The sequence below is a fragment of the Cucurbita pepo genome, chromosome 5, assembly GCF_057944985.1.
Source record: "Cucurbita pepo subsp. pepo isolate OVF chromosome 5, ASM5794498v1, whole genome shotgun sequence".
Classification (NCBI taxonomy): domain Eukaryota; kingdom Viridiplantae; phylum Streptophyta; class Magnoliopsida; order Cucurbitales; family Cucurbitaceae; genus Cucurbita; species Cucurbita pepo.
This window is the reverse complement of record NC_141802.1, coordinates 31,984-46,239: the sequence shown is the minus strand read 5'-3', so window position 1 is coordinate 46,239 and position 14,256 is coordinate 31,984. Positions and strand designations below refer to the sequence as shown.

Below are 14,256 nucleotides of genomic sequence, written 5' to 3'. Positions count from 1 at the left end.
TTCCTTAAGTAAATTACAAAAATGCCACTTGGTGATATGGTTGCCTTCTCATTTATACAAATGTCCATTTGTAGTGTGGAGATTAATCTTTTAGGGTACATTCACCTTTTATGTTTCAATTACTCGTCTTCATCTACTTTTCATGTCAGTTACTTTTATAAATTACATTTAAAATTCATTGTTCTTATTTTATGTTTTAGTTTCTTTATTTTCTGTACTTTTATTACTGTATTGTAGATTTAATTTAATTTAAAATTTAAATGGAGAGGTATTACAAAAGAAAATCGGTGGAGTCATCATCTTCATTGAATAGAAGTAATAGTAGTTCAGATAGATATCTCAAATAAGTAAATTTAGAAGATCTACAAGCATTCCAATCCAAGAATTATATATATATATTTTTTCACAGATGTAATATCTGAGACCAAGTTCGTAGAGAAAATTTTCATAAGAGACCTTGCCAACCTCAGAATCAAAATTTTCCCCCCGAAGAAAAGTGTAAATAATATTGAATCATTTTCATATTTGATTTAACACTTCTAAAGATGCCTCTAAAGTCCGTTCCATTCCGACACACGTCTGTATCAAGAAACAAACACCAACAGAGACCTAAAACACAACCATAAATTGGCAAGACGCCAATATACGATAGAACAGGTGCATTTTAATCGTTTCAAGTCTTGAAAGGCTAGATAGATACAAAAGAGCAGGTCAACCTTCCTTTCTCATTTCCCCCTTTTTCATCATCCAACAACCTCACCTCTCCCCAGCAATATGAGTACTGTCTATGCCTTTTCTTCCCAGCAGAAAATGAACATGATCTGATCCTAAGTTTGCATTACTCGTCTCGAGTCAAGACACCAACACTTAAAGTTCGATCTCGATAACTCATAAAGTGTATCTGGAGTCATCTTCTCAAGATCTTTTGCACTATAGGAATCAAGACTGTGAGCAACATACCGAGCAGGGGGAGGAGAAATCAACGGTGTCCTAACTTCTCCATGACGGTTAAGACTGCGCATTCTCTTGTACAATCGCATCGCTGATACACAATTTTCATAGGGGTCGTGCACACCCTGCCGAATATCATACCTGCAAAACCATGGCCCTCACAGATCATCCTTCACAAGCTAAAAACAAGATTAAAAAGAAAAACATGCTACCACCTACCAAGACAACATTCTCTCATTTTCCACCCACATGATCAAATTTTATGTGTAAAATACCACACTATACAAGGCCAAATGAATTTGATTCTTCAATATGGAAGATGCAGAACATTGGATTTGCTCATGAGTTAGCAATGAAGCGGAAAACGGCCAGCTGGCCTTTGGCGGCTCTTCTTAGCCTTAGCTTAGCCGGTTTCAAGTTCATTTTCTTGACCCTTACGGAGTTTATTAAATAATAATAAGGAATCCATATTCAACTAGAAACATTCTAGGATGATGTGTTGGATACAGTTTTTTCATTCTTATTGATATCTAAGGCTCGGTTTGATTACCAGCACTAGAACACGTCTTCCAAAGCATTTTAAAAGTATAGTTACTTTTTAAGCATTGAACAAGCCTAATACCTATAGTAACAAATATGGAGAGTCCGTGAGGTACCAGATCACAATGATAAGCATTAAGAACAAATCTAAGATTTAATAAAGAACGCATTTATTCTTTAAGCCCAACCTAATACCTAGCGTAACAGATATGGACAGACCGTGAGGTATTAGAGCACAATGATAAGCATTAAGAATAAACATAAAAGAGTTGATGAAAAAATGTATGTGCAATCGCAATAATTTCGTTGGTGTTGTGAAATTCCTTCCTGCTCGCTTAGATCCTCTCTGGATGGCGGGTTTATAGTCTAGCAAAAATACCATGGAGGAATCCTACAAGCTTACAAGAGCTTTAAGTTGGCTTTTAGATCAGTCTTGAGAGGAACAAAAAAAACTTTAAAGACCAGTCTGGGACTAACCCCCACTTGGAGTAATTTGTTTAGAGTTTTACATAATTTTTCCCTTTTTGTATCAATAAATAATAATTTTGATAAAGGTCGCTTTTCACATACTCCTGGGGTTTAGGTTTTTGGCTGGGTGATATCTTTCTTCCCTCGTCCTCCATTTTGTACAGAATAATTAAGTTTTTATGTTTGTTTATTTATAAGATACTTGCTTCAGTTGGAAAGAAACGAAAAATTACTCTATCATTCTTTAAATCAATATGAACCAAAGAATATTACCCCAAATATGTTCGAGTAAGGTACTTGAGAGAATGGCTAACCAAATTTGTTTTCATCAATGGAGTATATCTAGCAGTGTCCCTGCAGAAAATGTTTCAGCCAAAAGGTGAATGTGTAAGTATAATGTGCACAAAAAAAGAGAAGCATGTCGTGTAAAATTCAGAGCAAAAACACATTATTACCCCCCTACGACAGGATTTATTGCCAGAAAAAATCATGTTATCAAATGCAGATCACTTAAAAGTTCAAATGCATCTCATTTTCAATAAAAGTGAAACTAATCTACGCATAATTACAACCCAAGTTTGAGAAAATTCACCTTAACATATGATCAGGATAATTCATTCTCAAGCAATCTAAATCATGCTCCAAGTCATGGCCAACAAGAAGCCTAGCTTTACCACCATTCAATCTCAATCTCTCGATGGTTTCTCCATTTAACAAGATTTTTAATACTTTTTCTTGGACTTCTTTCAGTGGCATGGCATACCTTACACGTTCTTCCGTTAGCCCAGTTACTTCATGCCTACAACATTACCAGGATATGAGCATCTAACAGGCTGGTTTCTAAAAGCTAAAACCTTCCTTCAAGAGCAAGACAAAGACACAGACAAATACCTGTAATTCGTGATTGGTATTTGTGGTTGTACAAAAGTATTGAAAATCAATTTCTCGTCTTCATCAACAAGGCAGATCCCAATACAAATGTCCAGTGTGCCATCACTTCCACCGCCAGCCATTACACAATCCATAGCTATTGCTCCAAGGCCTCGATCAGAACGGTCTTCATCATAACAATCTGATAAATCAGTTGGCAATAGACTTGTTCCCTACAACAGAACCCCAATCAAATTTTGAAATGCATGTATGATATCATAAGCTCAGATATTGTGCACTTTAATAAATAATAATCTTAATCGAGGTCGTTTTCAATAAAAGTTCAAATGCTTTTTAGGGGCTTGATGAGACCTGCAAGTGAGGCTTGGTATATTGAGCATTAATATCTCGTTGTGGGCATCGGTCTTTGCTTCTCTTCATATATATATATATATATATATATATATATATATATATATATATCAACTAGATCTTGCTCTTTTGGATCGGAGTCCTTTTCTTAATTAGTGTTGGACTCCTTTTTGGGGCTGTTTTCTTCTTCTTTTTTTCTTTTTTTCTTGTTTTGTATGGACGTATATATTCTTTCATTTCTCTCCATGAAAGTAGGTTCCGCATTAAGAAGAAAAAAAACTAATAATAAATGGTTCAATTTCAAGATTGATCCAGAAATATATACTACCAGTAACCTTATTTTTTTTAAGAGAACTATCAGTAAATTTATTAATTTTCATATATGATGCATAGAGCACTAGCGACTGACTTGGCGAACAGGAGCTGTTAAGCGGCAAATGTCTTGATGCCCACTGAGAGATGTGCGATCATCAAGTACTCTCAAACAAAGCCCACAACCTTGCTCCAAGAAAATTTTTGAACAATTTGATTTTGAAAGTGGACCTAAAAGACTGGATTATAATAAGATGGTGTTATGATATATTACCACAAAAAATACACAAAATATCTCACCATTTAGATGTTCCCTCAATGATTCAAATGATTTGCAGTGCTTTTGGCAGACCCCACATCTAGGCTGATGAACAGAGTGATACGAAACTCTCATGTGCTCAATAAGATGCTCTTTCTTCTTATATTGCTTGTAGCATGCAGAGCATTTATGTCTGTAAACAAATATACACTATAATTTCCATCGCCAACGTCAAGTACTCAATAAGACAAAAATTGGAAACAATTGCAGAGGGTTAAATGAAAAGATGCCAACCTTAGGCATTCTTTGGTGGTGATAGAAGCTGCCATGATAGTTTCTTCTTTTCTAATAAGAAGACAATCAAATTCAATTCAGGTAAAATAGCAGTACAGTCTCATTATGAATGGTCAGTCAACAATATTATATACCGTAGAGATACTACAACAACAAAGTGAAACCCTCTCCTAAGAACCGTGTATACTTATTGGTTTATGGGAGTGATATTGCTAAAAAGGAAAAGATGTTTGGGGAATGCGTCATTTCGGAGCTCCACCTTATCATGACCTCTTTGGTTGGACTACAAAAGGAAATTTCGCAGATAAGAGAAGAGATGTACAAATTACAAAATACTTGGAATATAACTAAATACGTTGCTTTTTTTTTTTTTTTTTTTTTTTTTTTTTTTTGCTTGAATGTAAAGCAAATCTTAAAAGAATTAATGATCAAACTTCAGACGATAGAAAAGCGAAGGATGGCTGAGAGAAGAACTACGAGAAAAATCGAAAATAAATCTCTCCAGCGAATTTGACAAAGGATTATTGAACTGGTGGAAGCGCACCTGAATAGATCGTTCGTGATCGCTGCAGAGCTGCAAGTGGTGATAGTTTGGCTAGAAGACGCAGTGGAAGAGTTGTTTCCCGCCCCAGGCCCACATTCTCTCAAGCTTTTTCGAAAACCCTACTGCAATGGAGGATTTGTATGGATTAAAAAAAATAAAAATAAAAAAAATAAAAAAAAATAAAAAAATGAATAAGAGAGGAAGTTTTAAACGAGCAAAAAACACCCTGGTTGAAAATTACACGGAGTGGGAAGAATTTTGTAAGATTTTAGTTGGTTATTTAAATTTCGAAATATTAAATATTTGATTAATTTTAAATTAAATGTAAAAGGGAAAAAATAGGATGATCTCCCAACCTCTTTCTTTCACCAGTAAATTTGGAGTCCAAAACAAAAGAAAATTTAGTAGTAGAATTGAAGATTTGTAAAACAAAAAGAAGGCAGACACAACGACAAATCACCACGAGCTTTCCAAGGAGACCACCCTCGCAACAAAAAGATCAAAGAGTACTTTCTCACGTCCGCCGATTGCCGAGAGCTCAATATTCTAAACTTTTTACAGATCTGAAAGTTTTCAAATAAGAGAAAGTAAGAAGGAAATGGTGGGGGTAAAGGAAGGCCAGCACCGACGGGTGCTTTGGGTGGCTGACGGGGGAACAGGGTGCCGAAGCTATGAGATTGGGGAGGGGGAAAAATGGAAGGTAGGGGAGGGAGGGGGAAAAATGGAAGGTAGGGGAGGGAGGGGATAGAGAAAGGAGAAGGGTCTGCGAAAAGCAGAAAAAGGAAAAGGTCCATTTATTTCAGAAAGAAACATAAAAATGAACTTCTCATCAATAATTTATAAGGACTAATCTGGTCTTGCTCTTTTATGGGTGTGCAGCACTAGCAAGTAGAACCAGGTGTATAAACTTCATCTGTTTATGCAATTGTTTGAATGTGAATCCGAAACCAAAACATACATTTTTGTCGACCGGAAGGCCTCAACCCTGGTTTCACTTTCACTATCACCTGCTGAATAGAATGTCATTGGATTTTTCGCTTGAGAATAGTTGAACAGAGAATAAGGTGTCGCTAGATCACAAAGTACAAGCTTCTAATTGTCTCACGTCGTATACTAACAAGTGCACTCTAATCAATGAATAGATTCCATACAAACTTCCAAACTAACTGACATTAGCCACCCCGAGCCTCGCGTCTTGTGGCATCATGCAACAGCTCGATATCAACACCATCCGGTGGAAGTTGAACATATCTCACCACCGATCCCCTGATAAAGCAGTTTCTCACTGAAAGCTGAAATGAGAAAATTTTACTCCATTAGTACAATTATATCAACAAAATTACAGGTAACACAACTAGAGGCTGGGAGAAAAACAAGTTCCTACACGCTTCGAAATTCGTTCTTATGTATCCTGAGCACATAAACTTTTAAACAAGGTTCACACACCCAATCTAAAATTTCACTCTGGTCACAAGATACCTTTTAATCCAAACTAAAATTTCACTCTGGTCACAAGATACCTTTTAATCCAAACTAAAATTTCACTCTGGTCACTTAACAGAATTCACCAATCATAAAATCAGCAACCAACATCAATGTCTTTCTATTACCCACAGTTCCGATTTATTTAGTGACCATAGTGACATTTTAGATTGGATTTGAATCAAGAAAGGAGAAAAAACACAAAACCCATTCCACAACAAACATAAACAAGAGGCTGGGAAAAAAATCAAATTCCTACTCTTCAAAATTTGTTCTTATGTATCCCGAGCCCATCACAAGATACATTTTAAACCAAAGTTTACACACCATGGCATGATTATGCTGGCCCCAAAAACTGTGGTCTTACTACATAAACAGAGCCACAGAAGGATTTGAAATCAATCAGAAAAGACCACCACAGTACTTAGGCTAATCTATAAAGCTTTGTTCTTGATACAAAATGAGTGTTCTTGGTCTGAAGATGGTCCCTACTTATAAACAGCGTTTAAAACATTTGCATAATTACTATGTGAGTGTTCTCACCCATGTATTTATTTGACATTTAGACTCAAGAACAAAAAATCTATATCTCATTCAAACTGTGCAAAAGTACACGAGATCACCCCTTCATTTACTAGCTAACTTGCAACCAACCAGAACAAACAAAGGTAAAATACAATTTTGGTCCTTGAGTTCGAAAATAAGCTTCAATTTGGTTCCTAAGTTTAAAAAACTAAAACCAACCATCATATGTACAATATAATGGATTCAGTTTAATATACTTGCCATTTCAACTTGTATCGAAATTTTAGTTCACAAGAATAAAAGAGGACTAAAGTCCTCACAATTATTGACCGGAACAGGAGATGGAAGATCCCTAAAAAATAACAACAAAAACAAATTCGCACCAAATAAAATCCTAAACCTCGTTACCCTCCCCACTTCCAATCATCAGAAAGAAAAAAAGAAAAAAAAAAGGAGTACAACTCAGTGGTCAAGGCATTTTACTTTCCCTAAGAGGTAGTAAGTTCAAATCCCTGCTAAGAACTCTAACCAAGCGACAAGATCACTTGAAATTTTCACCGTATCGGGAACGGCACACAAAATAGCTTGAAAATTTTCCCAAGAGAAAATTCAAGAAATACCGAAGGATGAAAAAGACAACCTACGTCCTCAATTGAAACAATATTTATAATTAAAATTTTAGGGTGACAGAAACAAACGGCAGTACAAATAATCTGTTAACCATAACCACATATCATACATCTCGCCAGAGAACCTTACAGTTATTAGAATCAAAACAGCAGTAAATAGTAACTAGAGGACAGAAGAAGCAGAAATGAGGAGAATGATGCCTATAACAAATGGTAAAAGCAGAAATAAGGAGAATGATGCCTGTAACAAATGGTAAACAGAGAAAAACAAGATCGAAGTCACCCTAGACTCCAGCGCAGGTCAGCAGAATGCGTGAGCGCATAAAATAATCAACCAAATATATCGGTTAAATATTATTTATGCAAAGAAGTTAGATACCATGTGAGGGTATTTGTCTTGATCAACAACCCTCGTGTTTTCAAGTTTGATGTTGAGATACTGATCTACAGAGTGCAAAGTTCCTCTGATTGCTAGGTCGTTCTTCAACTCAACCGTCACCTCTCTGCCCACCAAGTCCTTGAAGTACGAGAAAAACAACTGACAAAAAAAACCCAAATAAAAGTCCGAACGCATGTAAGCCAGAGATTTTAGAAACCGTGAATGATCTGGGACACGATAAGATGAAACAAAAAAGGAGCAACGGCTTAAGCACTGAAGTACTTTTAACAATAACGAAAACCTAAAACGATGGAAACCAGTACTTGAGTGAAGGAGGAATTACCATTTTCACTAGAGATTTAAACTGCCGGCCTTCAGTCTATCTGCTTTCGACGTTCGACGACCGGCAAAGGTCGAAATGCGGCCCGAACTATCACAAACAGAAAGGGAAAACGATATTAGGGAACACGGCGGGTGCCTTCTCTTCTTTTTGGGAGTTTAAAGGGTAAAACTTTGCCTAAATTATAAAAAAAAATCAAACGCCTAAATTTTGTTTAAAAAAAAAAAAAAAAAAAAAAAAAAAAAAAAAAAAAAAAAAACACCTAAATTTTGACCAATGATTTAGAAGTAGATAAATACTTTTAATTGTTTCAAAATTACATAGATCCCCCATTATTTTTAACATTTCAAAAGTATTTTCAAAACTATAAAAATTATTAGAATACTTCATCAAAAATCAACATGATTATCGTCTTACAAATTTAATTAAAATAAATATTATAGCAGTGGTAATTATTTCAAATTCTCCATCACAAAATTATAATATATATTTTAAAGATAGTTTTTACTTGAATCACTGTTAGAAAAATCTTCGAGTGTCGTGAGCCTAATCAAAGCAGAGTTTCGTAGTAAAAGTCTATCGAATTGAAGAACAGGCTATATGACTACTACCGTAGTGATTTGTTATATAAACTTGAAATTTTTAGAGAAACTCTCAATATTACCGCTAGTAAATAGTTGGTAGAGAGTCGTAAAAGCTATAGCCCTACCCACTTAACTCTTTTTTTTTTTTTTCTTTTTCTCGTTGGCCTATTTAGTCCATGTTCCTCAACGTCCCTTCATTCTTCATTCATTGGAACAAGTTCGTCTGAGCTTAAAATTTGTAGAGAAACACTCAATATTACCACCCGTAAAGGGTTGGTAGAGAGTCTAAAAACTATGGCCCTCTCCCCCAAACTTGATCTTGTTGTTTGCAGCAAAAGGGAGAGACAATTTATGAGATGAGAATATGTTTGAGGTGGTATTATTTTGTAAGGAAGAGTACGCCTCTGAATGTGCAGCCACCACAAAATGTGATTCCTTCTTCCTCCCTTTTCAGTAATTATGGAATGGAAATGGTCGCCCGGGTTCTGGCCAGATTCTCTTCTCAACCTTTTTCTAATTTCTTCGGAATCAGTACTGATTTGGATGCTTTCAAAGTTCTGAAAACAGCTATTAAGTTGCATTAATTGGACTATCTCCGAAGAAAATTTGGCAGAAACCAAAACTTGGAATATGATTCTCCTCTCTGAATGTCATATCAATTGGAAAACACTCACAAAAAAGCACCCTCTTTTAGATTTCTTGAACTCTGTAATAATTAATCAAGTTTCAAACTAGGTAGGATCCACGAAGCATCCTTGTGGTATCTTTTAATAATCAAGTTCCGTTCTCACTTAATATAAATAGAATACCAGGCGTGTTTCTTCCCCAATACCAACACCCACTACACTGTCAATCCCAATCATAGTCTCATAACACCACATCAGTACGCAATGGGAAGGAACTCCAAATCCTCCAAGCGCAACCCCGTATGCGAGAAGCTTCTCAAGGCTCTTGGCTTGTATCCTAGAATCCTCAAATTTGGCCCTCCGCCAAACCGCCAGGAAGAACCCAAACCGGCTGCCCTGGCTCACTCATATTCTCTGCAAATTCAGGATGACGAAGTTGAGAAAGAACAAAAGCCCAGCGAAGATGTAAACGACGTGTTTAGCGATTACATCAGTCGGGCTAAACGTAGGCTGGGAAGCATATCAAGCAAGCGACATGATTGGGGTAGCAGAGGAAAGGAGAACGTCAAAGAAGATAATCGCTTTTCGGACTATATCGTTCGAGCTAGGAATAAGCTGAAGGCTACGTCCTCAAGTGTAAAGCGAGAATAGAACACACCAACAACTCACAATCTTTGTCCGTGTCCACAAATAATGGCATAAACTTGCTTGGTTTTTATTATTAGTTTCCATTCTCCGTGTGTTTTGCCCATTGATTGTGCTTGTCGTGGTACAGTGCACTCACGACATGCATGTCTGTAGTTCTGGTTCATTCAGGGGATTACATTATTTTTGTCAATTATATATCAGGTCATTTGAAGCTCAACAAGACATAACATCATTGTTTAGTTCACATCCTAACATCTATAAATTTTCAGATATAAAAATTCTTCATTTTGTCACTTTCACTCCAAATTATTTCCTCCTAGTGTTTTCTTACCCATTTCAACAAAAATCAATTTGGCCTCTCTTAAGAAAATGAACAAACAAAGGAGGATAAAAAACAAGAGAAGAGGAATCCAGGCATAAAATCTGTTTAAATTAAAAATGGGAAGGTAGTAGGAACATGTTTGTACCAGGTAAATGGAGTTAGGCACGAGGCCAAATCCTTTTTATATACGTCAATTTAAGGTACAAAACTAATATATATATTTTTTGTGTAGAATATTATTTTTAAGATTTGAAATATGATTGTTTTACATTTTTAGTATAAATTATATTATAAAATGAAAATGATTTAAATTTTTTATAAATTAAGAAATAAATAATTTTTTTATAGAAGGATGAGTATCGATAATGGTGGCAAGGCCGGAAAAGAGTATGTAGGAAGCAGAGTTGAGCCAAGTGGAAAACAAATTTAAAAATATTTGTTGATTTCGTAACTATGTTTTGAAAAAATAAAACACAATAAGGTCATTTGATTTTGGCGCAGTTTCTTAAAGGTCGTCCGTGTACAAAAACTCATTTATTTTCTTCTCCCTCCCTTTTTTTTCCTATGAACCCTAGATTTACGCCGTCGCTCTGCTAAGAAGCCGCCGTCCACGTCCAACTTTGTCAAGACCCACCGTGTTTCAACCCCCTCCCCGTTCTCTTCGACGGAATCCTAGATCTTCACTGCCGCCTTCCGTACGTTCAACTCCATTTCTTTCCCTCTCTCCTCTGCAACCATTGACGCTGTTTGCCGTCCGCATTTTGTATTTTTTCGTTTGCAGATCGCCTCGTTTCAGGGTCACTGCCGTCGTTGCATAGACGGCACCTGGTTGGCCTGTTGTACCTTTCGCCGTCGCACCTGGTTTGCTCGTCCACCTCTGTTCCTTTTATTCATTTTTTCCTCTATCTTCAGCAACCGCCGGCAACCTGTTGCCTCATTTGCACATTGTTCCATGTCCATAATTGATTGTTTTTTTTGCACAGTCGTGACTCGAAGAAATAATTATGTTGCGACGTTGCTAGTCCTTATTTGTGTAATTTTTTTCATCACGTACCAAATTATTACCGGATATCTGTACAAATATTTTGTTCTAGTACGTCGATTTTGGTGATCAGCATCCTGCAGCACCCCTATGTTCTAATTTAGTTATTTTCTAAATGCAGATATGAGAGGATTACAAGTTTCCTTGAATCAAACCCAGAAGATTCGGCTTCAAAGAGCCCTAGAAACGCTCGAGTCTATCTCTTCGAAAGCTAATTCCGATGCTTCAGTTGTAGTTGCTGATACTATTCCTCTCAATTACGAAGATGGTGTCCTCAAGTATATAATTCCTCACTATCTTTATACAATAGATATTTGGTTTGTGTACTTGCATGGGGGTTATTGCATTGAGGTTTAATTGAAATGTGTATACAGGGGACATGGAACCCTTGACTTGAATGGAGAAGTAGTTGCCACTATTTGTGGAGTGGTCGAGCGAGTCAATAAGCTTATCTATGTACGTGCCTTACGTGCCAGGTTGTCCATGAATCTTTATAATTTGATTTTTCTTGATGATAGTTTAATGTTTCCCTTCTTTTGGTTTCTTGTTAGGGCGTCTTTTCTGATGCATTTGTCTGTATTGTTTATTAGATATAAACCAGAGGTTGGTGATATCATAGTGGGGCGTGTTACGGAGGTAAAACCAAATGCTTTTTATTAGGTTTAAGTTGGTGAGTAAAACTTATTCCTGAGTCATGGTTATGCTGTTCAAATCTGAAAAACGTGTTACAATGCAACCCCCCCCAAATCTCTCCTATCTCATTCAGGTTGCTCCCAAACGTTGGAGATTGGATATAAATTATAGCCAAGATGCTGTTTTGATGCTTTCTTCTATGAACTTGCCTGATGGTATTCAGGTACTGGAGAAATCCCTTTTTTTTATTTACATAATGGTGTCTCGCACCAGACGATGAATTACTGCTGAATTTTGTAGATAACTCTACTGCAAACTTGCTGCAGTTTATCTTTTATAGAGTGATTGCGTTTGTGGATTACTGTTTGAACTTTGGTATATTCCTTTTTTTTTCTAGAGGAGGCGAACTGCAGTGGATGAACTCAACATGCGGACCATTTTTGAAGAAAATGATGTTATTTGCGTAAGTTTTTAGTTCCATTTTCACCTAGCACCATCAGAAAGAATACGTGCTACCAATTTTCTCATGTGACATACGTCTAAGTGGGTTTGTTCCATGTTTTGAATATTTTGAAGCATTAAAATTTTATTAGTTTTTTTGGTTAGATAATTGTTTGATCCTAGGATATTTGATTGTTAAGAAACTTGTAGGATTTTAATATCATAGGAGAGTACCGTGGTACCGTGGTACCATGGAGTTCAAACCATAACTTTAAGTTATACTGCCTTGACCTTTTGGCTAAAACACGATGGCCATGAATTTTTTTTATTTAACTCACAACGCCTTTGTAAAAGGTATGGAGCATAGGCTCCAGCACATTAGATTGATAGATGCATCTTTGGCACCTTGCTTGGTTTTGGGCCAGGTGTCTTAACTCAAGGGCCCTTTTGTGGCTTGTTGCTCTTCACTAAGGTCCCATTATTATTTTTTTGACATTCTAATGTTGTAGGTTCTTAACTCAAGAGCCTTTTTGTGCCTCTTGCCCATAAGTGTCATTCTTTAATTTTCTCTACTTTTCTCGCCTATAATTAAACACCACTCTCATCATTGATTGTTTCACATGCTTCATTTTCCAGTCAAGAAAAAAAAAATAATAACATCACCATAACTTTTCTCAGGCAGAAGTTCGTGGTTTCCAGCATGATGGCCTACACCTTCAAGCAAGAAGCCAGAAATATGGGAAGGTGAAATGAGTCCTTTTTTTAAGCTTCTGGATGTTGATGTAATAACAAAATAAGCTTTTGAAACAAATTTCCATACACATCTTCCCTTGTTTCTTATGAGAGATTCTGTAAAAAGATTCTTGAAAGAATGTGAGTACTAATTTATAGAAGAACCTCCTGGGTAAATTCTAGTGGTTAAAACAAATTGTAAAGATGGGTTTGTTTGTTGCCCAGGAATAAGGGAAAAAGGGCTGTGATTAATGTGAAAAGAGTGACGGGTAGAAATCATTGAGTGAATGTAAGAACCAGCTAGCAGATGTGCCGAGGTAAGACAAAATGTAAGAGATGGTAAAAGAAAAGTTATTGTGCGAATGCGAAAAAACCGATCCACCGCTAAGGCGTGAATACTATAACGCAATATCTCGACACAGAAATTATGTTTACTTCTGATTGTTATATTTTCCTTTTATGCTTAAGCGTGATAAGTTCACAATCTTGGGAGGGTTATATTTGAATTAGATTTCTTCGTTGCAATGGTTATTATGTTCCTGACAACTTTTCTTAGTGACCGTTTTAAATATTGTTTTTCTTGATCAATAAGATTACTGCATTTGTATCCAGCTTGAAAGAGGTCAGCTGCTCACGGTTTCACCGTATCTAGTAAAGAGACGCAAACAGCACTTCCATCATTTGGAGCAGTATGGTATTGACTTAATACTTGGATGCAATGGATTTATCTGGATTGGGGAGCATGTTGATCCTACAGAGGATATGATGGTTGAAGATCCAATTAATAAATCTGAACAGAAGGGTTCAAAATTTGAAGGAAGTTTTGGTAACCAAGTGCAAGAAAGAATATATACTCCATTGGAGACACGTCAGAATATATGCAGAACTGCAAACGCCATTCGAGTATTGTCTATCTTAGGTTTCATAATGTCAGTAGAAGTCATAATGGAGACAGTAAGTCTAAGTATTTCTCTGAACATCGATGTGCATGAAATGCTTGGGTCGGAGTTCTGTGTTCTCACTGCAGAAAAAGAGGCTGAGCGGCGGACTTCGAGTAAGAAGAGGGGATGATTTGGTTTTCAAAATTGTGTAATTCACTCTTGCTGGAAATTTTGCTACGAACAATTTGATTTTCTGAGGAACTCACTATGAGATCTTAGTTTGTGGAATTTTATGATACCGACGATTGGTCTGCTACTAGTGTTAACATTATAGAATGCAATATTTGCTTAATTATTCTGTAGTAAGTGGTTTCATAACTTC

The 14,256-nt window shown here is 36.3% G+C and overlaps 3 protein-coding genes across 9 annotated transcripts; 1 reads left to right on the top strand and 2 right to left on the bottom strand.

Annotated features, from left to right (window-relative positions):
• Window positions 1–499: 499 nt before the first annotated feature.
• LOC111795196 (uncharacterized) lies at window positions 500–5,310 on the bottom strand. 5 transcript variants are annotated; one of them, XM_023677481.2, is made up of 10 exons: window positions 5,071–5,310; window positions 4,611–4,732; window positions 4,326–4,349; window positions 4,067–4,117; window positions 3,814–3,965; window positions 3,611–3,744; window positions 2,851–3,062; window positions 2,552–2,758; window positions 2,233–2,313; window positions 500–1,092 (listed from the first exon to the last, which is right to left on the bottom strand). In XM_023677481.2, exons 3-10 carry the CDS (start codon window positions 4,331–4,333, stop codon window positions 828–830), a joined length of 1,110 nt encoding a protein of 369 aa, XP_023533249.2. In that variant the 5' UTR covers window positions 4,334–4,349; window positions 4,611–4,732; window positions 5,071–5,310; the 3' UTR covers window positions 500–827. The 5 variants fall into 5 exon arrangements, with proteins under 5 accessions (XP_023533249.2, XP_023533250.2, XP_023533253.2 ...); XM_023677482.2 differs by having other exon boundaries at window positions 4,611–4,729; XM_023677485.2 differs by lacking the exon at window positions 5,071–5,310 and having other exon boundaries at window positions 3,611–3,699; window positions 4,611–4,764.
• Window positions 5,311–5,511: 201 nt separating this feature from the next.
• LOC111795197 (sm-like protein LSM2) lies at window positions 5,512–8,129 on the bottom strand. Its single transcript, XM_023677486.2, has 3 exons — window positions 7,969–8,129; window positions 7,626–7,784; window positions 5,512–5,902 (listed from the first exon to the last, which is right to left on the bottom strand). The coding sequence occupies exons 1-3, from the start codon at window positions 7,969–7,971 to the stop codon at window positions 5,783–5,785; spliced, it is 282 nt and encodes a 93-aa protein (XP_023533254.1). The 5' UTR covers window positions 7,972–8,129; the 3' UTR covers window positions 5,512–5,782.
• A 2,464-nt stretch (window positions 8,130–10,593) lies between these two features.
• Window positions 10,594–14,236, top strand: LOC111795353 (exosome complex component RRP4 homolog). Of its 3 annotated transcripts, XM_087123947.1 has the most exons (10): window positions 10,594–10,840; window positions 10,927–11,006; window positions 11,129–11,178; window positions 11,309–11,465; window positions 11,562–11,663; window positions 11,778–11,823; window positions 11,954–12,043; window positions 12,218–12,283; window positions 12,940–13,005; window positions 13,606–14,236. In XM_087123947.1, the coding sequence occupies exons 4-10, from the start codon at window positions 11,311–11,313 to the stop codon at window positions 14,062–14,064; spliced, it is 984 nt and encodes a 327-aa protein (XP_086980073.1). In that variant the 5' UTR covers window positions 10,594–10,840; window positions 10,927–11,006; window positions 11,129–11,178; window positions 11,309–11,310; the 3' UTR covers window positions 14,065–14,236. The 3 variants fall into 3 exon arrangements, with proteins under 3 accessions (XP_086980073.1, XP_086980072.1, XP_023533482.2); XM_087123946.1 differs by having other exon boundaries at window positions 10,594–11,006; XM_023677714.2 differs by lacking the exon at window positions 11,129–11,178 and having other exon boundaries at window positions 10,598–10,840.
• The last annotated feature ends 20 nt before the right edge of the window (window positions 14,237–14,256 follow it).

Excerpts from the sequence above, each read along its gene's own strand:
- LOC111795197 (XM_023677486.2), bottom strand. Across the intron at positions 5,903-7,625 it reads AAGACAAATACCCTCACATG|CTTTCAGTGAGAAACTGCTT; the intron begins GTATCTAACTTC and ends TTCTCATTTCAG.
- LOC111795196 (XM_023677481.2), bottom strand. Across the intron at positions 3,966-4,066 it reads ACCACCAAAGAATGCCTAAG|ACATAAATGCTCTGCATGCT; the intron begins GTTGGCATCTTT and ends ATTTGTTTACAG. Across the intron at positions 2,759-2,850 it reads ATACCAATCACGAATTACAG|GCATGAAGTAACTGGGCTAA; the intron begins GTATTTGTCTGT and ends GTAATGTTGTAG.
- LOC111795353 (XM_087123947.1), top strand. The coding sequence starts at position 11,311 with ATGAGAGGATTACAAGTTTCCTTGAATCAAACCCAGAAGATTCGGCTT. Across the intron at positions 11,466-11,561 it reads TACGAAGATGGTGTCCTCAA|GGGACATGGAACCCTTGACT; the intron begins GTATATAATTCC and ends ATGTGTATACAG. Across the intron at positions 11,824-11,953 it reads TAGTGGGGCGTGTTACGGAG|GTTGCTCCCAAACGTTGGAG; the intron begins GTAAAACCAAAT and ends TATCTCATTCAG.